The sequence below is a fragment of the Oncorhynchus tshawytscha genome, linkage group LG04, assembly GCF_018296145.1.
Source record: "Oncorhynchus tshawytscha isolate Ot180627B linkage group LG04, Otsh_v2.0, whole genome shotgun sequence".
In the NCBI taxonomy this organism is placed as follows: domain Eukaryota; kingdom Metazoa; phylum Chordata; class Actinopteri; order Salmoniformes; family Salmonidae; genus Oncorhynchus; species Oncorhynchus tshawytscha.
The window spans coordinates 16862214-16886246 of record NC_056432.1 but is presented as its reverse complement, the minus strand read 5'-3'; the positions used below and the strand labels follow the sequence as shown (position 1 = coordinate 16886246).

At 40.8% G+C, this 24033-nt stretch overlaps 1 protein-coding gene across 1 annotated transcript in view; it reads right to left on the bottom strand.

Annotated features, from left to right (window-relative positions):
* Positions 1-23477, bottom strand: part of fibcd1a (fibrinogen C domain containing 1a) — a 99538-nt gene extending 76061 nt beyond the window's left edge. The window contains exons 1-2 of the mRNA XM_024417061.1: positions 22962-23477; positions 22684-22766 (exon numbers count right to left, since the gene is read on the bottom strand). Of these exons, the coding sequence (XP_024272829.1) occupies positions 22684-22755 (72 nt within the window). The 5' untranslated portion in view covers positions 22756-22766; positions 22962-23477. The remainder of the gene's footprint in view (positions 1-22683; positions 22767-22961) is intronic.
* Positions 23478-24033: the final 556 nt, after the last annotated feature.

Genomic DNA, 24033 nt, shown 5'->3' with positions numbered 1-24033 from the left:
AAAGTGAGAAATAGTAAAACCACTGCACAGATTGACAGTAGGTTATGACAAAATGTGCTGTATAATGTCATTTTGATAGATTGTCTGAAATACTGTACATGATTTCCCTGTTGATTGAAATGTGAAAACATTCTTTAGGATCCAACCTTGTCTCAACGAATCAGATTCTTACCCACATACTCATAGAAAAGCCCTCTAACCACTAGACACATAACCTCACAATCCTTACACACAGACAATTCTGACATTTTTAAATATACTTAACATACCACTGACATCCATTGTCATAGAATATGAAAATAAATAAGAACTACAATAGGCTTTCCGTGATCATGACATAAGTGAAATGAAAAATTAAGCGATACGAGGGGCAAAGACTACAGCTCAGGAACCCCTGTCACTGCCATGTTGAATGCCTTGCTCTTATAGTTTATTTTTCAAGGAAAAAGCGTTCCCCTCCTGCTGTTTTTCAAATCCCATTTAAATTTGCTTCTACTTGATAGGAGAGACTGCTCCCTCATGTGATACCAGAGCAATGTTTTCATGCATTTTCCTTGTGCATTCTCTTACAAACACTACATACTGACAGCTACAGCACTACTGCAGTGAGTGGACATACTATTCTATTTGTGAGTGGGGCCTACAGATGTAGGATCTTAATTTGAGCAAGTATTCTACAGCAGGAAAATAATCTTGCAGCAAAAGGAAATATGAATGAATATGTGGATTATAACATTTTAGTAGGGGTTGATATCTTTTTATAAGGGCAGATCAAGCCTGAAATGCCAAAGTAGAAATTAGAAACTTGACAAGCCATTTTCAAACACAACTACACCACAAGTTTGCATTTCCTGCTGTGCAGGAAAATTCCTATCAACAAAAGAGTGATCAAATGAAGATCCTACATCTGTACATGCTCTGTCACTACTGCATCACCAAGAGCATGGCATTAATGTCTGCTCCCTCCTACAGTATATACTGCCTCTTAGTAATGCATGTACTCTATAAAGTTACCCAGCTCACAAAATTTGGCATGGGATGTCATAATGACATAATTTTGTGGTTGTAAATTGGTTTTCTGGTTGCAGAGTTGTAAAATGTCGAGATTAAAATCAGGTAACGATGTCAATCATGAAAAAATTAAGACAATCTGGGAAGGATGTCGGTTGTTATCTGATAACCAGATTGCTACCAGTTAAGAATGTGTTTTTCATTTCATCAGTTTACATTCAACCTGACCATGACGTCATATAAGACGTCAGAATTACATCATTGCTGCCGGTTTTGCCCGCTGGGCAAGGCATCAGAGAGGAAATGGGAAATACAGCCAGTCATTGAATTAGTGCCACTGCTGCAGTGGAGCATCCAACCTGTTAAAACAAGGCCCGGCCTGGCCCCTCCACAGAGTGTGGAGCTACTTACTATCCTCCACAGCATCCTCTGCAGGAATTGTCATATTTATTTTAAAGACAATTAATGTTCACAAAGGATCCCAGCTTACTGCGCCATGCTGCACAAGAGGAAGAGTCCCCGACCAATTTGTTACACCAAAGCAACAATGCCGCCTGTCTGCAAGAATTATCAGCCTTTCACACAACACCAAAGCAGCCACATAAGAGGTGGGTGAGTGTGTGTGTGTGTGTGTGCCTCAGCAATCTCTTTGTGTGCACTCTCCTCCACAGGCATTTGAAAGCGAGACAAGTAGTCACCTCTCATAACCGATTCTGCCATGGTGCCCTTGAATCGTCAAAGCAAGACAAGTCTGCCCAGCATTCAGAGAGAGTGAGAGGGTCCTGATGCTGTACCACTGCTAGTCCCCACGGCACACGACAACGTCAAAGCTGCCGCTCATATCTTGGCATCTCTGCCACCTCTGGCCCTGTTTGGCACCGAGGTTGGGATTGAAAAAGCACACTCTGCCGAGCACAGACAATATTTGAGAACAGCTTTTATACATCCATGCAGCAGAGAGAAAAGCTCACTGGGAGAACAGGCATGGGCAGCACCAGCGGTGAGCTGTCGAACACAATGAGCCCCCCTTATTCCTCTCCTCTATCCCTCCACCTATCCTTTCTTCTATCTCTACTCCGCCTCACCTCTCCTTTCCATTCCTCTCCTCTCTCCTGTTTCACCTAGTGTAGCCAGACAGGGCCCAGACAGGCAGTGACACTGAACACCTCAGGACTAGGGGAGGTCACTGCTACTGACACACACACAGGAGACAGGGGGTGACAGCACTACTGATCACTTCTTTGGACTGTGAAAGGCGAAGCGTCAGGTACTCACAATGGAATTGAGACTAACCTAAAAGGAAGGGACATTTTGAGGAGGACCTGTGTTTTTTGTGTGTAAATATTGTGCTGGGTTTTACTGTCATTTTTTTACACCTCAAATAAGTCTTAGAATTAAGGACAGATGAGAATACAAAGACTGGCAAAAATATTAGAACTCTGTCATGTCATAAGATTATTATGTCACATAGAGTACCAGTCAAAAGTTTGGACACACCTACTCATTCAAGGGTTTTTCTTTATTTTTACTATTTTCTACATTGTAGAATAATTAGTGAATACATCAAAACTAAATAACACATATGGAATCATGTAGTAACCAAAAAAGTGTTAAAACAAATCAAAATATATTTTAAATTTTAGATTCTTCAAAGTAGCCACCCTTTGCCTTGATGACAGCTTTGCACACTCTTGGCAATCTCTCAACCAGCTTTACCTGGAATGATTTTCCTACAGTCTTGAAGGAGTTCCCACATATGCTAAGCATTTGTTGGCTGCTTTTCCTTCACTCTGCAGTCCAACTCATCCCTAACCATCTCAACTGGGTTTAGGTAAAATGACTGTGGAGGCCAGGTCATCTGATGCAGCATTCCATCCCTCTCCTTCTTGGTCAAATATCCCTTACAAAGCCTGCAAACCAGATGGGATGGCATGTCACTGCAAAATGCAGCAGCATACCACCTTGCATCCCACTGCTGGCTTGCTTCTGAAGCTAAGCAGGGTTGGTCCTGGTCAGTCCCTGGATGGGAGACCAGATGCTGCTGGAAGTGGTGTTGCAGGGCCCGTAGGAGGCACCCTTTCCTCTGGTCTAAAAAAATATCCCAATGTCCCAGTGCAGTGATTGGGGACATTCCCCTGTGTAGGGGTGGGACATAAATGGGTGTCTTGACTCTCTGTGGTCACTAAAGATCCCATAGCACTTATTGTAAGAGTAGGGGTGTTAACCCCAGTGTCCTGGCTAAATTTACAATCTGGCCTTCATACCATCATGGCCACCTAATCACCCCCAACTTACAATTGGCTCATTCATCCCTCCTCTCCCCTGCAACTATTCCCCAGGTTGTTGCTGTAAATGAGAATGTCTTCTCAGTCAACTTACTGGGTAAAATAAGTAAAAAAGTAGCCAAGCTGTGCTTGGAATTCTAAATAAATAATTGACAGTGTCACCAGCAAAGCACCCTCACACCTCCTCCATGCTTCATGATGGGAACCACACATGCGGAGATCATCTGTTCACCTACTCTGCGTCTCACAAAGACACAGCGTTTGGAACCAAAAATAGTTTCTTTGCAGCAATCATAAGAGCCAGTTTCATCATAGTGCTTGATGGTTCTTGCGACTGTACTAAGTTCTTGAAATTTTCCAGATTGACTGACCTTCATGTCTTAAAGTAATGATGGACTGTTGTTTCTCTTTGTTTATTTGAGCTGTTTTTGACATAATATGGACTTGGTCTTTTACCAAATAGGGTCTTCTGTTTACCACCCCTACCTTGTCACAACACAACTGATTAGCTAAAACGCATTAAGAAGGAAAGAAATTCCACAAATTCACTTTTAACAAGGTACACCTGTTACTTTAAATGATGTCCAGGTGACTACCTCATGAAGCTGGTTGAGAGGATGACAAGAGTGTACAAAACTGTCATCAAGTCAAAGGTTGGCTACTTTGAAGAATCTAAAATCTAAAATATAGATTTGTTTAACACTTTTTTGGTTATTACATGATTGCATATGTGTTATTTCAGAGTTTTGATGTCTTCACTTTTATTCTACAATGTAGAAAAACCCTGAAATTAGTAGGTGTTTCCAAACTTTTGACTGGTACTGTATGTATGTGATCAACACTATGGGAGATGATATCGTCCACCTTCCCAAGCGGTAGTGCTGAGCGATAAAATTACATTTAGTTTTTTGGTGGGTTGTTAAACAACTAATTGACCAACGTCGATTCAATTTCTAAAATTCCATTTAGTATTTTTTTGCGGTGAGCTCAACACGTCGTTTCTCTAAAAGTTAAGTCAAAAACTGTGGCTGATTGGAAGTTGTAATTTTCATTAGGCAAATATTCAACCTAGTTCAGTGCATAAATGTGGTAATTAACTACAATGACCATAATACATTGCACCTGTTCTTTCGGGCCACAGGCAGAGGCGGTTAAACACACAGACCATATGAGACCGTAATAATAATAATAATAATAATAATAATCAAATAATACCGTAATAATAAATGAATAACCAAACCAAAACTGAACCGACCTCTAATATCCCATTCGCTAGAGATGATCATTAAGAATGAAGTCCGATGCTTTTGGTAGCTACAGTGTAAAGTGCATTCAAAAAGTTTTCACACCCCTTACTTATTCCACATTTTGTTGTGTTACAGTCTGAATTTTAAATGGATTAAATTGAGATTCTGTGTCACTGGCCTAAACACAATACCAGATAATTGCAAAGTGGAATTATGTTTTTAGACATTTTTACAAATTCATAAAAAATGAAAACCTGAAATGTCTTGAGTCAATAAGTATTCAACCCCTTTGTTATGGCCTAAATAAGTGCTGGAGGAAAATGTTCTGAACAAGTCACATAATAAGTTGCTGGACACACTCTGTGTGCAATAATAGCGTCTAACATTACTTTTTAACAACTACTTAATCTCTGTACCCCACACATACAATTATCTGTAAGGTCCCTCAGTCGAGCAGTGAATTTCAAACACAGATTCAACCACAAAGAGCACCTATTGGTAGATGGGTAAAAATAAAAGCGAGATATTGAATATCCCTTTGAGCATGAAGTTAGTAATTGCACCTTCCTAACTCAGTTTCCGGAGAGGAAAGAAACCGTTCAGAGATTTCACCAAGAGGCCAATGGTGAAAACAGTTACAGAGTCTAATGGCTGAGACAGGAGAAAACTGAGGATAGATCAACAACATTGTAGTTACTCCACAATACTAACCTACAGTTGAAGTTGGAAGTTTACATACACCTTAGCCAAATACATTTAAACTCAGTTTTTCACAATTCCTGACATTTAATCCTAGTAAAAATTCCCTGTCTTAGGTCAGTTAAGATCACCACTTTATTTTAAGAATGAGAAATATCAGAATAATAATAGAGAGAACTATTTATTTCAGCTTTTATTTCTTTCATCACATTCCCAGTGGGTCAGAAGTTTACATACACTCAATTAGTATTTGGTAGCATTGCCTTTAAATTGTTTAACTTGGGTCAAACATTTCGGGTAGCCTTCCACAAGCTTCCCACAAAAAGTTGGGTGAATTTTGGCCCATTCCTCCTGACAGAGCTGCTGTAACTGGGTCAGGTTTGTAGGCCTCCTTGCTCGCACAAGCTTTTTCAGTTCTGCCCACAAATGTTCTATAGGATTGAGATCAGGTCTTTGTGATGGCCACTCCAATACCTTGACTTCGTTGTCCTTAAGCCATTTTGCCACAACTTTGGAAGTATGCTTGGGGCCATTGTCAATTTGGAAGATCCATTTGCGACCAAGATCAATATATCCACATAATTTTCCTCCCACATGATGCCATCTATTTTGTGAAGTGCACCAGTCCCCACTGCAGCAAAGCACCCCCACAACATGATGCTGCCACTCCTGTGCTTCACAGTTTGGATGGTGTTCTTCGGCTTGCAAGCCTCCCCTTTTTCCTCCAAACATAACAATGATCATTATGGCCAAACAGTTCTATTTTTGTTTCATCAGACCAGAGTACATTTCTCCAAAAAGTATGATGTTTGTCCCCATGTGCAGTTGCGAACCGTAGTCTGTCTTTTTTATGGCGGGTTTAGAGCAGTGGCTTCTTCCTTGCTGAGCGGCCTTTCAGATTATGTTGATATAGGACTCGTTTTACTGTGAATATAGATACTTTTGTACATGTTTCCTCCAGCACCTTCACAAGGTCCTGTTATTCTGGGATTCATTTGCACTTTTCGCACCAAAGTACATTCATCTCTAGGAGACAGAAAGCGTCTCCTTCCTGAGCGGTATGATGGCTGCATGGTCCCATGCTGTTTATACTTGCGGTCTATTGTTTGTACAGATGAACGTGGTACCTTCAGGCGTTTGGAAATTGCTCCCAAGGATGAACCAGACTTGCAGAGGTCTACAATTTTTTTCTGAGGTCTTGGCTGATTTCTTTTGATTTCCCCTTGATGTCAAGCAAAGAGGCACTGAGTTTGAAGGTAGGCCTTGAAATACATCCACAGGTACACCTCCAATTGACTCAAATTATGTCAATTAGCCTATCAGAAGCTAAACAGAATAGAGCTAAGCACAGGCAAAAGGCAAAATCCTATGAGGAAAACCTGGTCCAGGCTGCTTTCCACTAGACACTGGAAGACAATTTCACCTTCTGCAGGAAAATAACCTAAAACACACAGACAAATACACACTGAAGTTACTTACCAAGATGACATTAATGTCCATGATTGGCCTTTTTAACACTTTGACTTAAATTGGATTAAAAAATCAATGGCAAGACTTTAAAATGGCTATCCAGCAATGATCAACAACCAACTTGAGAGAGCTTAAAGATTTTTTAAAGAATAATGCAATTATTGTACAATCCAGGTGTGCAAAGCTCTTGAAGACTTTCCCAGAAAGACACATAGCTGTAAACGTTGCCAAAGGTGATTCTAGGTGATGTATTCAGGGGTGTGACTACTTATGTAAATTAGATATCTCTGTATTTAATTTTCAATTAATTTGCACACATTTGTAAAAACATGTTTTCTGTTTTTCATAATGAAATCCATTTTGAATTTAGGCTGTATCACAACAAAATGTGGAATAGGTAAAGGGGTATGATCACTTTCTGAAGGCACTGTATCCTCCTGCAGAAGGCCAGTATATATGCTTGTACTACATAATGCTGACCCATGCTATTTTGTAGGCTATCAGGCTATTTATTGTCAGGCGATGGTTTAATAGCTCCCAGATCACGACTCAGCCTGAAACACTACACACAATAATCCACTTGAGCAGATAACCTTGGATCTGAGCAATTCTGAGCTGTGGCCCTCACTTAAACAGAGCATGCTTGTACTCAGGATGTCTTCAAGTGCATTACCGTTTTCTATGTGGAGGTTGTCAGAGCAGAAGCTAGGGTGCGTCTGGAATGGCACCCTGGGCTCTGGTCAAACGTAGTGCAAACTATACTGTGAATAGAGTGGCATTTCAGACACAGCCTATGTGGAGGGAGGCAGAGGCGAAGCTAGCTCAGATCTCGGCACCATTAGAAAGAGGCAGGGATAATAAAGGTCATGACCCTCTGGTGTGACATGAGCAGGGGTGCTGGCCTTAATGGTGTACCCATGTTATGGGTACAGGGAGGGCGCACAGGGTCCAGGATACGTGTCTCATGCTAAAAGCCTGGCACCAAATCAAAAACCTTGCCGGCTGGGAATTACGAGGCTGACGCAGCAGCAATTTAATTTCAGTACTGTACATGCCAAAAAGGCCTGGATCGAGCACACACACACACACACACACACACACACACACACACACACACACACACACACACACACACACACACACACACACACACACACACACACACACACACACACACACACACACACACACACACACTCTCAGGTTGATATTTATTGGGAGGCCTCGTACTGGAGGCAGCTCTAAAGGGTATCACTAGCTGGCACAGCCACAAGGTCATAAAATCTGATTTTAAACCTAACCCTAACCTTAACATGAATCATACTGCTAACCTTATGCCTAACCCTAACCTTAAATTAAGACCAAAAAGCAGTTATTTTCATGCATTTTTGTGTATTATAGTACATTTTTGACTTTGCAGCAGGCCCATATAGTGGAAGTTGCCCAACTTTGCCTCCAGGACAAGATTCATCCCAATAAATGTCAACCTGCACACACATCAACACAGACATGCAGTTAGTTTCAGAATGTGTGGCAAGGAATAAGTTAGTACTAAATATTTCAAAACTAAAAACACTGTATTTGGGACAAATCATTCACTAAACTCTAAACCTCAACTAAATATTGTAATGAGTAACATGGAAATTGAGAAAGTTGAGGTCACTAAACTGCTTGCAGTAACCCTGGATTTTAAACTGTCATGATCAAAACATGTTGATACAACAGCAGCTAAGATGGGGAGAAGTCTGTCCATAACAAAGCGCTGCTCTGCCTTCTTAACAACAATATCAACAAGGAAGGTCCTACAGGCCTTAGTTTTGTCGCACCTGGACTACTGTTCAGTTGTGTGGTCAGCTGCCACAAAGAGAAACCTTGGAAAATTACAATTGGCTCAGAACTGGTCAGCACAGCTTGCCCTTAAATGTACACATAGAGCTAACATTAATAAAATGTACACATTTCTCATGGCTCAAAGTGGAGAATGGATTGACTTCATCACTACTTGTTTTTGCAAAAAGTATTGACATGCTGAATGCACTGTCTGTTTAAACTACTAGCACACAGCTCGGACACCCATACATACCACACAAGACATGACACCAGAGATTTGTTCACAATCCTCAAATCCAGAATAAACTATGGGAGATGCACAGTATTACATAGAGCCATGATTACATGGAACTCTATCACACATTGTGTAACTGAAGCAAGCAGTAGAATTAGATTTAAAAACCAGATAAAAATACACCTTATGGAACAGCGGGGACTGTGAACACACACACACACACACACACACACACACACACACACACACACACACACACACACACACACACACACACATACACACACACACACACTGAAGAACACATACGCACACACAAGCTAGCACACACACTCTACACACAGACAGTACATTATAATATTGTTGTATGGTGGTATAACACATTTTGTATTGTAGATACCGTGCATTAGGAAAGTATTCAGACCCCTTCACTTTTGTCACATTTTGTTACATTAGAGCCTTATTATAAAATGGATTACATATATTTTTTCCCTCCTCAATCTACACACAATAACCCATAATGACAAAGCGAAAACAGGTTTAGAAATTTCTGCAACTGTATAAAAAAAAATGAAATACCTTCCTTACATTCAGACCCTTTGCTTTGAGACTCCAAATTGAGCTTAGTGTAATGATGTGCGCTGAGAGTCGGGAAGCAAGTTCAGGGAGTGAGTGTTTTAATAAATAAACACAGCATAATACAAAATAAGACACACGAAAAAAAGACAGACATGACACAGGAACAGAAACAATGACGCCTGGGGAAGAAACCAAAGATAGTAACATATAGGTAAAGGTAATCAAGGAGGTGGTGGAGTCCAGGTGAATCTGATGATGTGCAGGTGTGCGTAACGATGGTGACAGGTGTAAGCCATAACGAGCAGCCTGGTGACCTAGAGGCCGGAGAGAGAGCACACATGACACTCAGGTTCATCCTGTTTCCATTGATCATCCTTGAGATGTTTCTACAACTTGATTGGAGTCCACCTGTGGTAAAATCTATTGATTGGAAAATGATTTGGAAAGGCACACACCTGTCTATATAAGGTTTTAAGGTTTTCCTACTTAGAAAGCATGTAGAGGTCTGTCATTTTTATCATAGGTACACTTCAACTGTGAGAGACAAAATCATAAAACAAAAATCCAGAAAATCACTTTGCATGATTTTTAAGAAATTAATTTACATTTTATTGCATGACATAAGTATTTGATACATCAGAAAAGCAGCACTTAATATTTGGTACAGAAACCTTTGTTTGCCATTACAGAGATCATACATTTCCTGTAGTTCTTGACCAGGTTTGCACACACTGCAGCAGGGATTTTGGCCCACTCCTCCATACAGACCTTCTCCAGATCCTTCAGGTTTCAGGGCTGTCACTGGGCAATACGGACTTTCAGCTCCCTCCAAAGATTTTCTATTGGGTTCAGGTCTGGTGACTGGCTAGCCCACTCCAGGACCTTGAGATGCTTCTTACGGATCCACTCCTTAGTTGCCCTGGCTGTGTGTTTCGGGTCGTTGTCATGCTGGAAGACCCAACCACGACCCATCTTCAATGTTCTTGCTGAGGGAAGGAGGTTGTTGGCCAAGATCCCGCGATACATGGCCCCATCCATCCTCCCCTCAATACGGTGCAGTCGTCCTGTCCCCTTTGCAGAAAAGCATCCCCAAAGAATGATGTTTCCACCTCCATGCTTCACGGTTGGGATGGTGTTCTTGGGGTTGTACTCATCCTTCTTTTTCCTCCAAACAACGGGTTCAAACAGTTGCAGTTAATACAGGTAATGAGTGGAGAACAGGAGGGGTTCTTAAAGAAAAATGAACAGGTCTGTGAGAGCCGGAATTCTTACTGGTTGGTAGGTGATCAAATACTTGTGTCATGCAATAAAATGCAAATTAATTACTTAAAAATCATACTTTGTGATTTTCTGGATTTTTGTTTTAGATTCCGTCTCTCACAGTTGAAGTGTACCTATGATTAAAAAAATTACAGACCTCTACATGCTTTGTAAGTAGGAAAACCTGCAAAATCGGCAGTGTATCAAATACTTGTTCTCCCCACTGTATATATTTGCAAAAATGTTTAAAAAAAACAGGTTTTGCTTTGTCATTATGGGGTATTGGGTGTAGATTGATGAGGGCGGGAAAACTATTTAAATAATTTTGGATTAAGGCTTTAATGTGGAAAAGGTCAAGGGGTCTGAATGCTGTCCAAATGCACTGTATGTAGTGGTGTAATAATGATATATGATGTACTGTTTATCTTTGATTTATGTGAGATGTAAGTGCTTTAATGTGTTTGGACCCCTGCCTTGGCAGCAGCTAATGGGAATCTCTAATAAATACAAATACAATTACCAGAGGAGCTGCATTTATTATAATTTTTTTATGGGAAGTATATACCAAATATAAAAAAAATCATACAGGAAATGTAACTGCCTCTCCTCAGTGAAGCAGTTACAACCCTTAACTGACCTGCTGTCGTGAGGTTCGACTGCTCTCAGTGTTCTAGAAGGTCACTCCCCGTGTTCTAGAATGTCAGTGCAGATGTCGAGGGTGGTTTGTCTTCCACTTGGGAATGGGGAAAGACCATGGGGTCTAGATCAGTCTTTGGGCAGATGCAGACACAGTCAATGTCACAGAATGTGTACCACTACCTGTGTACAGTAGGGGGTAAAAAAGCAACCCGGACAGCAGCCAAACATATGTTGTTGTTGTTTTTGCCTCAGATTTTGATATCCTGTGTTCTGTTTTGGACGGTAACTCATGTTAAAGCACGCTCCCTGTCAGTCATGGTGAGCCGTTCTAATGTTCTTACCACACATACAGTGGACTCAATCTGACAGTAATCTATCTGGAAACAGCAGCTGGCAGAAAGTGCCAGAGATAAGAGGGGTGAATTAGCTCACCTTCAAGACAAACACTGAACATTCTCAAGCATACTCAAGAGGGAGCTGGTTGCCTCCTTGTGACCGTGCTGGCACTGACATGCTATGATTCTCCTCCATGCATACGCAGTGAACGGTTCACTCGACAGCACAGTTCATGTTTGTCTGTTTAACATCTAACAAATGGTAAATATTGCCCCCGGAATGGTCTATTCTGGTTGCTTTGCCTGCCAAAGTACACTGCTGAGGGCCCATTTAGCGCATGGTCATCTGAACCCCTAAACCAGACTTATAAAGTCAATATAAAACTTTCATAGTAGGAGAGGGCTGCAGGGCACGGGGGAAAAATTAAAAAAACAGTTTGATCTTTGGACACCAGAGCCATGGGAGAATAATCCCAGAAAGCTATCAGAGTTTGCCTGAATCAAGAAGAGGATGTCTCATACTGTATCCTAACATATAATTCTTTGGAAGAGCACCAATCCCTACAAATAGGTCTGTAATATAAGGAGACCAGATGCTGAGGCTTACCCTTGATCTTTAAAATGGCTTTAGGCATATTTCCTACTGGGTTTACTTCGAAGTGACAAAGCTGCAGAGATAAAGTGAAAAGCTGGGCTATACTGACGTAGGATTGTAATTTGAGCCAGTTTGCTACAGCAGAAAAAATAATCCTGCAGCAATAGTAAATGTTAATTATAATTAATGGACATTTTTGTAGGGGTTGATACATTTTTCGTAACTTCAGAAGCCTTTTTAAACCTCAATACACTACAATTTTAAATGTCCTGCATTGCAAGTTCTCAAGCAACAGGGTGATCAAATTATGATCCTACATCTGCACTGTATATTCATAGCTGGCTACCAAGCTTTCTTCATTCTCATGTTGACTAGTTTCACCAGTAACCAACAAACTCTCAAACCTAATGAAGATATCGTACAAAAATACCCAATATGTCGTGGGGCTGTGACATGGTCTCCTTTGTCTTTTTAAACGGTCTAGCACAGCTAATGAAATGGCCAGAGGGGACTCTTTGTGCTCCGGGCTCAGTAGTCAACTTATTCCTCCGCAGCTGGGTGATTAAGACTCCCTCTTGTGTGTGTGTTAGTCTGATCCTCTAGCCAAGAGGGGAAAACACACAAGCCACACTGCTGTTCTGTTTCAGCATTCATTGGATTTCATCACTGATATTTGCACCTTGTCATCACGCCACAGCGAGAGCTTATTTAGGACAATACTGAGCGATACATCCTTTAAGTGGTAGTGGTAGGGAGATTGTGTCTAATCGAGAAACTGATAGTGAGTGCAACGGGAATGGCTGTATATCAGCAATTATTAGGAAAGAGTTTGATTCCAATTGTGGTTAAGCTAAACTGTACTGCTATTGTATAATGTTAAAAGAATGGGACGGCCGGATGCATATTTATCAGGTGAGTAGAGAAACTAGGGGGTAATGTACAGTAAGCAGTAAGTATGATGCATTGCCATTCAAATGCAAATATGAACAGAGGGTACCTCAAAATGTTCACCTCATTAAAGGAAGAAATTATGAGCCACTATGGGAATAACTTATTTTATTTTAACAAAAGTGCAATTCCACTAGAGCCTGACCGATTTAAAATTTCTCAATATCATCCGACGATATTGGCCTGTTAACGCTACGGTATCGGACAATAATTCCACCGATAACCTTTATTCAGTCAATAGGATGAAAAAAGGGAATCTCATGCTTATCGAAAAACTTGTGGCCATCCTCATGATGTGTCATTAATTTCACAATATAAGAAATCAATTGAATCATATTTCTTGAACTATTGCTGTTTTCAATGGCAATTTTTGAGAATTCAGTGTGGAAAAATGACACCTTTTAATTTACCCAGCGTAAAGCAGTATATGGGCAGATATATCGGTATCGGTACATTTTGTCCCCCAAAAAATCGGAATCGGTATCGGGCCCAAAAAAAACGGTCGGGCTCTAAATTCCACTACTCTGCAACCACTCACTGTTCTGTTCATCAATTTAAGGACGTACTGCATTTTTCAATATAAGGACATACTGCATTTTATCACAAAAATATATTTTTGTGATAGTCCAAAAGGACAATATAGTACACACCCCAGACCCATCTGATGCAGAAAAACAGACATGTCTCATTTTAACCAGAGACCACAACTGCTAAAATCTTTAGATCCCAACAGCTGGAAGCATTCATTACACTTTACTTTACAGTGTGCTATTTTTTGAAGTAGTATTAACAGAACATGCAAAATGATAAACATACTTAAGAATTATGGTTTGGTTTATTTGTGATTAACTGAAACAAGCAACTTTTGGGATGAGGTAGTTACTTCAAAAAATGATTAAGTAAGTGCCAGAATGTACCAATTGTTATATTCAATTGTCTTAAAGGGATAATCCACCCCAAACCACTCATTCCTAACCGTGTTAAACAGTGTTAAATGATGATATGTGGAGAAAAAAAAATTGTGAACAAATTTAAAATATGAAATAAGGTTGGTAGCAACATGTGCAAATCGTTGTGAAAATCTGTTGAAGTCGACTCCAAAACCCACAATGCAATGCTCCTTTTCTTGACTGGCTGGCTAGCTAGCAAACATAGCTACACACAATAATACCAAAGTCAATATCAGCACGTGAAGTAGTTAGCTAGCTGTAAAATCTCCTAAACAAACTTCACTATCAATTTAGGTGTCTATCTCACTGAGTTCAACTTGCAGTTCCTCTCTGACCAGAATGAGTGCAGAGTACGTTGTTATGGCAACAACAGCCCATTCCCACATTTCCTACAGACACACAGGGTGCATTGCGAGATGTTACTTGAAGGGAAACTGAGTTTAATAATTTTGTACACTGTTTAGATTGAGCACATCTAAGCTAAATATATACTTTGTCAAATGTATTTGTCACATACACATGGTTAGCAGATGTTAATGCGAGTGTAGCGAAATGCTTGTGCTTCTAGTTCCAACAATGCTGTAATAACCAACGAGTAATCTAACCTAACAATTCCAAAACTACTACCTTATACATACAACTGTAAAGGGATAAAGAATATGTACATGAAGATATATGAATGAGTGATGGTACAGAACGGCATAGGCAAGATGCAGTAGATGGTATCGAGTACAGTATATACATATGAGATGAGTAATGTAGGGTATGTAAACAAAGTGGCATAGTTTAAAGTGGCTAGTGATACATGTATTACATAAAGATGCAGTAGATGATATAGAGTACAGTATATACATATACATATGAGATGAGTAATGTAGGGTATGTAAACATTATATTAAGTAGCATTGTTTAAAGTGGCTATTGATATATTTACATCAATTGCCATCAATTCCCATTATTAAAGTGGCTGGAGTTGAGTCAGTGTGTTGGCAGCAGCCACTCAATGTTAGTGGTGGCTGTTTAACAGTATGCCTCTGACCCTTCTTTGGACACTGTGTTAACTAACCTCCAGACGAGCTTCAATGCAATACAGCTATTCTTCTGTGGCCTCCAACTGCTTTTAAATGCAAGTAAAACTAAATGCATGCTCTTCAACCGATCACTGCCTGCACCTGCCTGCCCGTCCAGCATCACTACTCTGGACGGTTCTGACTTAGAATATGTGGACAACTACAAATACCTAGGTGTGTGGTTAGATTGTAAACTCCCCTTCCAGACTCACATTAATTAAGCGGCTCCAATCCAAAAATAAATCTAGAATCGGCTTCCTATTTCACAACAAACATCCTTCACTCATGCTGCCAAACATACCCTCGTAAAACTGACTATCCTACCGATCCTTGACTTCGGCAATATCATTTACAAAATAGCCTCCAACACTCTACTCAGCAAATTGGATGCAGTCTATCACAGTGCCATCCGTTTTGTCACCAAAGCCCCATATACTACCCACCACTGCGACCTGTATGCTCTCGTTGGTTGGCCCTCGCTTCATATTCGTTGCCAAACCCACTGGCTCCATGTCATCTATAAGTCGTTGCTAGGTAAAGCACCCCCTTATCACAGCTCACTGGTCACCATAGCAGCACCCACCCATAGCACACGCTCCAGCAGGTATATTTCACTGGTCACCCCCAAAGCCAATTCCTACTTTGGCCGCCTTTCCTTCCTGTTCTCTGCTGACAGTGACTGGAACAAATTGCAAAAATCACTGAAGCTGGAGACTCATATCTCCCTCTCTAACTTTAAGCACCAGCTGTTTATTTATTGCCTTACCTCCTCTATCTTACCTAATTTGCACACACTGTATATAGACTTTTCTATTGTGTTATTGACTGTATGTTTGTTTATTCCTTGTGGAACTCTGTGTTGTTGTTTGTGTCGCACTGCTTTGCTTCATCTTGGCCAGGTTGCAGTTGTAAATGAGAACTTGTTCTCAACTGGCCTACCTGGTTAAATAAAGGTGAAATATATATACTGTATATATATTTTAAAATTATGATATAAAGGGATGGATGTGTTCTAGACAAGTATGCCCATACTATCTATGGGCTGATTTGGCGATCTGGAGTGCAGGTCATTTTTTAATGAAATGTGATGGTGTGTTACCCCTATCTCCAGTGACGAGAACTATGTAGCTATGATGCGTTCCTAGTTGGAACTCCTACACGGTTTCCTGATTTCACAGACGGACCACTTAGAAGTTAAATCATGGGGAACATTTATATTTTACCCACTGATAGAAAATAGGCTCTCACCAAATTGACAGGAGTTTCATGATTTTTATTTCTGGGGATGCATTATGTGTGTGTGTGTGTGTGTGTGTGTGTGTGTGTGTGTGTGTGTGTGTGTGTGTGTGCAGTGTTTCCCCTATATGCATTTACGGGACACACTGGTGTGTATGTGTGCAATGTGCCTAAATGTAGGTATGTTTTTGCCTCTCTGTTCCTTTGCCCTCCTCTGCCTGTAGCCTAAAGACAGTTCCTGTTCAGACAGACCGGGTCTCCAGCTCCAGTAGCCCCCAGTGTGCAGGCAGGTTCCTCTGTCAGAGGACTCCAAGGACAGGCAGCCAAGTGTGGAGAAAGCGATTTGTCTTGCAGGCTGGAGCCGGGCTCCCGAGACCACTTCCACAGGTCTGATACTCAACATATCCTCCCTGTGCTTTAGAGAGCTCTTATAAGGGAAGGTTTGCTGCTCAACCCTGCCTTGTACTACCACACTCCAACGCATCCGAGGTACAAGTCTGACATCAAACACCCTCCCTCCCACTTCAACTGCTTTGTGATGAGCTACATCCACCCCGGCTGTTACTCAGGAGTGTTGTGGCACCAGGTATACTTTCACAGCCTCCCCGGTGTTGAAGATAACAAGAGGATGTAGAGAATTGTACACTGGCGTGCATAAAGGAGTGAAAAACTAATAATAGTCAAGAGTGGGGGGTGGCTGTGCGCTTTTCAATGTTATTACATTAAGCAGAATGAAAGTTGCTATTAATCGGTTTCTTTCACATACTGGGTGGCTTGGGGGAGAATTTTGTTCTAAATCCTTGAAGTTTTAGATGGATGAATGGTCTAAACCGTTGTTCATTAAATTTCACTGTCTACAACATGCTTAACCACATAACCTCCTACTGTAATATAGAATTATGCTGCGGTTAGATGGCACGAGGTAGACGCTCGATGCCAAACGTGATGTCATTGTTTTCAATGACAGAACGATGGTAAATACCATTGAGTCTGGTGGTGAATGCCTTCAGCCACTATGGTAGACGGGACTTGCCGCCAGAGTTCAAATATTTCAACTTTTGTCATCTGCTGTAGTGTTGTTTTCTACCGGATGTTGATTTGCACTGTTTGTTTCCTGAAATCACCATAGGAACACATCCCGTCATGCTGGCTTGCTTTTGTCATCACCGTCTTTCTTGCTTTCTTGTCCCGCTATGCCGATCGGTATGGCGGTTTTTGCTTCCCTCATCTAAATGCAGCATTAGGTATTACCGTTAAAATATCATCTTCATTAATAAATCGGCAGGAGGTAATGGAGTTTGTAATAGTTATATTCTAGTTCAAAGGTCACATTGAAATCAGTGGTGGAGAGCAGACAGGAGAGGACTATTCATTAGGAGCCATGGTGTCGTAAGATCAAATGAATACCAAACACCCGGTAGAAAATATATATCTTCTTATCCCTCGCCTTGACCCAGCCCTGCCTGCGACTACAAAGATAAATTAATAGTAAGCGCTCATTTAAGTAGAAAGCAAATGGAAACATTTTATCATTGGAAGGAAGGAAAGGAAGGCAGTTTTAGCCACTGGAGGTAATCACAGTAATCCATTCTTTTCAGTTAGTGGCTCACAGCATGTTTATAGGTCGGCATTAATCAGAGCAGAATGCATTAGCCAGGCATCACAGAGACATTGCATAGCAATGTGTTGTTTAGAAATGTATATGATGTCGGCCATACCAAATGCAGAGGAGTGAAGTCTAGAATCCAGAGACCACTGGAAATAAATATTTTGAGTTTTCAGATACACATTATCGACTACAGTCTATTGGAATGTACTGTATCTCTGGTGTTAGAGGCAACAACAAGTGATTTCTCTATCATATTCATCATCTTTAGTCAATGTATATTGAAGCCAAAAATATCTGCTCTGCTTAGATGTCAGGTTAGCACATTGGAACTGTGATGACTTGAAGCCGGTCTGACAGACTGACATGGCTAGTAAGAGTTTTAGAATGTACTGTAAAGCCTGATTCAATTGTCCATAATAGATTATGGGGCTTGGCAGTCTATCAGTCTATGATCTGATAGGACAGATGCCAAGTCCACTCAAAAGTCATCAACAGAATGAATGTTTCTCTACTAAACCGTAATTTCTTCTTATTTTAACAGCTTGTGTGTGTGTGTGTGTGTGTGTGTGTGTGTGTGTGTGTTTGTGTGTTTGTGTGTGTGTGCATGTGTCTGTGTGCATGTGTGCATGTGTTGACGCTCCTTTCACTGATTGCTGACCGGCTAGTGGAGCAGGTCAAAGCCATTTGCACCTCCTCTGGGTGGCTTCACACCAGGGTGATCCCTGGCGTCTGTGATAACAGCGCTTTAAGAGCCCTCAGGGTTCCCTTAGGCTTGGTAGAAACAGCAGGTTGTTACTAAAGCAGTATATAAAAAAAGGTAAAATTGAATATGAAAAACAAAAACAAAAACACATTGAACAAAGAATGGCTGGACATCAGAATGAGGGAAGAAGAGAGAAAAGGGTGGAAAATGTGTGCATTTGCAGTAGAGGTAGCTCAAATTATAACCCTCTTGACATTTTAGCCTGAGTATTTTTCGCTTTCATTGTTGAAGATGCGATTGCCTGCCACTTCGACGACTAAATGTTAACTTGCTTTTCACTGCTCTAGAAAATAACCCCATAACTTGTACAAATTTAGTCAAAGAGGCCTGAGCCTGTAGATGTATATTCTAGCAACAATTTACTCTAAAAATGGATTCCTCATGGTAAATGGTGAATGACTGATCCTATATCCACATCTGATCAATTGATCCTATATCCACATCTTGGATCAATTGGCTTATACAATAAGAAGCTAATGCAACAGGCGCAAACATAACAACCCAGCATTTCCATACTGTCATGTGCAGACTGACGACAGTAACGTGGGCGTACTGGGACATCTTAATAGGTCCGACCGTGCAGCAAATGGGAGCTGGCAGATTGTGGGCTAGTCAGTGGATGGGCCAGTGGCAGGACAGGATGCTCTAATGAGCCATCTCCCAGAGATAACTGTCTACTAGACATTACGAGAGGAGGGGGCCCTATTAATATCTCCGCTTCATGTTTCCCTGTAAGCAGACTCCCTCAGCGTCTGCTTTCTCAGTCCAGTCCCCAGCTGAACACATACACACGCGTGCGCGCACACACACGCCGAAGCCATCGTCATCTGCCATCAAGTTACATTAGTTTGGTGTAAAAGTAACCCTGTGGCATTCTTATTGATGTAGAGAAATAAAAACATCCCTTTAAGGTGGGAATAAAAGTTCCCATTTCCAGGTACTGTTACTACTCATTAACCTTGAGCTGTCTGACTTCATTGAAGTGTAATTATTATTATTATTCTACATTTGTTAGGGGTGTGTAATTATGTTTTCTGCAGATATCAAACTTCGTCAACATTGTGCTGCTCACTGAAGTTTGCCGTGTTCACTCATGTCATTATCATGTCATTAAAATCCACAGGCTAAATGCTACATATAAAATTCTAAATTCTGAAAAACTGTTATACATTTTCTTAGCAGACGGTCATGTGATGATGAACAAATTCAATACTGGTCAAATGGCTGCTGTCATAAAACAGAATATATTGGTCAAGGTAGACTCAGTAATATGGCATTATATACAACCGGGCAACTTCCTGCTTACAGCCGCTGTTCGTTCTCCCCAAAGTGGGCATGCCCCAAGGGAGGGAGCAAATTGGAAGAGCAAATGCTGTCTTGGTAGATTTGAGGTCTGTTGTTGTTGATGTCTGCAGGCAGGAAACCACCCTGTTGTGTGTATGATGATGTTATATGGCTGAGTATACCTTTAAGACATATCAGGATAGGAGACAATAGCTAGGATTGACTGACGTGACAGAGAGCACATGAGAACAATATGTAGGCTACCTGTGAAACTACAGCATATAATACAGTACTAATTCCTGTGGAGTACTTTTTATAGGCCTAACTACTGCACTCTGAGAAAGAGCGAGCGAGAGAAAGCGAGAGAGAGAGAGAGAGCGAGAGAGATGGATGGATGGATTGATTCCCTTTCTTCTCTCATTACGCCAAAGGAAGGACAGACAGTTATCAGGTGTGTGTGTGTGGAGTGTCTGTCCGTCTGTCTGTCTGTGTGCGTCCGTGCTCCCTGGTCTGCGGTCAGTGTGTTAACGTACCATCAAGGCCACTTATGGAGTTAAATTCAATCTTACTGGGCCTCATAAGGCTGATAACTTCCATCCAAGAATCTACTCTCATGTCTGCCTCTCGACTGCTATACTTAATTTAGTCCAACGCAGTGATGTAGTGGAGGGTAAATGCAAGTAAACACAGTTTACCAACAATTATTTTTGCTTGACAGTTTACCAACTTTTGCGGAAAGTGTAGGGAGTGTTACTTTTTTCACTGCGACCGGCGATAAGAGTTTACCAGTCTATTTTGTTTTATCACTACATCACTGGTCCAATGTACAGACAGTCCATGTGGAACTATCCACAGCCATGAGTCCAAAAGCTTCACTAGCCTTCCCCGTCAACTCAGCATGCCCTAAATGCATGGTCATTCACTTTACTGGTTCATTTCCTGTATCACTCACAGGATATACTGTAAAGGTGTTGAAGAAGATCTGTCCACAAAATAAACACATTGCTGGCTAACAATATGTGCCAACTGCTGCAGCATTCCAGAAATGCTCATATTGTAGATAGGCTTACAACACTTGGTCACAGCAAACAGTGAGGAATGGAGGCAGACTCTATAAGGCAGAACGGTAATCTCATCTCCTTCCTCTCAACCAAGGCCAGAGTTTCCAGTTAGTTTTAGACGAGCATTCTTTACAACAATTTCAGTTTTACATAAAGCCTTGTAGCAGTCAACCACACAGTGATAATAAATATAGTTATAAACTGGGTGGTTCAAACCCTGAATGCTGATTGGCTGACATATCAGACTATATACCATGAGTATGACAAAACATGTATTTTAACTGCTCTAATTACTGGTAACCAGTTAATAATAGCTTATAATAGCAATAATAGTTTATAATAGCAATAAGGCACCTCGGGGGTTAGTGGTATATGGCCAATATACCACAGCTAAGGGCTGTATCCAGGCACTCCGCGTTGCGTTGTGCTTAAAGACCAGCCCTTAGCCGTGGTATATTGGCCATTTACAACACCCCGTGCCTTATTGCGTAATTATAATTAGGCTTAATTATAACATAGTTATGGGCTATATTTGTACTGCCAGAAGAGAAGAGAGTATCATGCCAACATGATTCATCTCAGACACTAAACTACATTTAAACAATACTACTTGACAACCCTAGCCCAACCTATGCACGCCATTCCACAATGCCAAATACTCCGCTGAGATGGACAACTAGCAGAAAGAAGTGCTCTCACTCATTCACAGTGACTGTTATAAATCAATTTAAATACAATTGTATTTGTCACATGATTCGTAAACGTAGAGTGAAATGCTTACTTCCCAACAATGCTGATAGATAACATGATAAATAATAGAAAACTAGAAAAAGAATAACACGAGGAATAGATCCACAATGAGTAACAGTAACTTGGCTATATACAGTACCAGTACCGAGTATACAGTTAATAGGTGACATAAGGATCACATCACAAAGGCATTCACAGGCAATATTTAAAAAATGCAGATTTGCAGCTGGCTCATGTTGCAATAGATGCACAAATCGTAGAGTAACTGGACCCGACAATGAAAGGTCAACATATTTTTATTTCTAAATATGACAAGCTAAGGGGAAAAAAGCCCGATGGTAGAGAGGGCTTCAATTTCTGTTTCTCCATGGATCATTTGGACATCTTGCCATTTGTCAATTAGAAATCATCATCAATTCATGCGCTCCAATAACAATTGATGAATAGATTACAATAAATGAATGTAGGAAATTAAATAAATAGGCCTACACCATTATGGATCTACCAGCAAATCATATATTATTGGAATTTAACACTCAATTCACATCATATTACCATAACTTTAAAGTCGGACCATGAGATAAACCGTATGTGATAGGTAGGCTATGGTTTTCGTAAAAAGGCACATTTAGTTCCCACGAAATAAATGGTCATTCGTTTTCTATGTGTAACTATGTGCAATAGTTATGCAATACTATGAGCCACTAAAATATTAATGCTATTTTATTAAATACTTTCTGGTACCTGCAGGCTTTTCACCTGCTTTTTTTGTTTGCTTTTGTGGAGAGCAGAGCAATGAATGAATACTTGCAGCATGCAATGCCTACCTGAGATTTATGCTGATGTCCATCTTCGAGTTCTGAAACACTGTTCATGATTTTCCATCGATCATTTACCATTCTCTGAAAATCTTAAAATCCGAGATTTGACATCATTTGTAAAGGGAAAGTGTCAACCAGAGGGTTTATGTTGTTTGAACTATTCCAATAAGAAGGGGAAAAGGTTTACACATAAAAACTACTTCAATCACTGCACAGATCTCTACAATTCTAAAGGAGGTCCAGATGGGAATCTAGTAGTACAAACATGTTGATATCATACATACTTGTAGGACCCCCTGCAAAGAATAGTTGCTTTGAATTTTCGCAGTTAGGAAATTGCTATAACGTTCCTTCGTGTTACTAAAAAACACACATGCACTTTGACAGTAAGCGTTCAATGCGTTGCAGATTCTAATGAATCAAAACTTCACCCGCGTTATTCAGAACCTAGAAGAAAACCTGCTTCTATTTCCTCCGTTCTGACTCAAAATTACACGTGTCCTGTCGAGGTTTTACGCGTGGGCTATGTACGTCCTTCTTAAAAAGTGAAAGAGCTCGGGCAAGAGATAAAACCGCCTCTGGTTTCCCTGGTTGACGTTGATAAACATGAAGCGGCTCTCTGATATGATTCAACGCGCAGTCAGATTAGCAACATATTGCATTGGGCAAGAGCGCCTCGACGTGAAATCCAAGCTTCAGTGATTCCCCTTCGTCGTGCGAGTGCGCGCGCGTGTATGCGTGTATTTTGTATTTTTTTTAACCTTTATTTAACTAGGTAACTGTGAGAGAGGCTGTGTGTGTGTGTGTGGTTGTGTGTGTGCGCGCGCGACTTTGCATGCGTGCATGTGTATGTGTGTGTTACAATAATGCCTGTCTGTAGTCTACCTGCATGGGTTTTATGCACCGTTTCCCCTCCCTCTGAGATGATGCAGGTAATTAATTTCATCTCAACATTTCCACATGAGAATAAGGAGGAAGATAGCTTGTTCAACATTGCCCTTATACCTGTCATTAGCCTACATGGCGTTATACTCAGGGGCAGACTTAGTGATTTGGACGCCCCGGGTACAGGCCAGTCGAAGAGCTGTTCGGTAACAGCTCTTTTCGGTGAACGAATCAGATGAGAATGAAACAGTTAACTGAAAATACTTGAAATGCCGTTCACTAGTAAAGGTCTTTGCATCAATATAGAAGACAAGGAGGCAGGAAAATTGATAAGAGACAAACTATTACTCTTGGATATTTATTCGATATGATGAATAATATTCATAAATATAATATGTATTGTCTGATTCCCTCTTAGGACCTGCTTAGAGTGCTGGAGGTGTGTGTGTGTTAGAGTTCTTATCAGGCCTG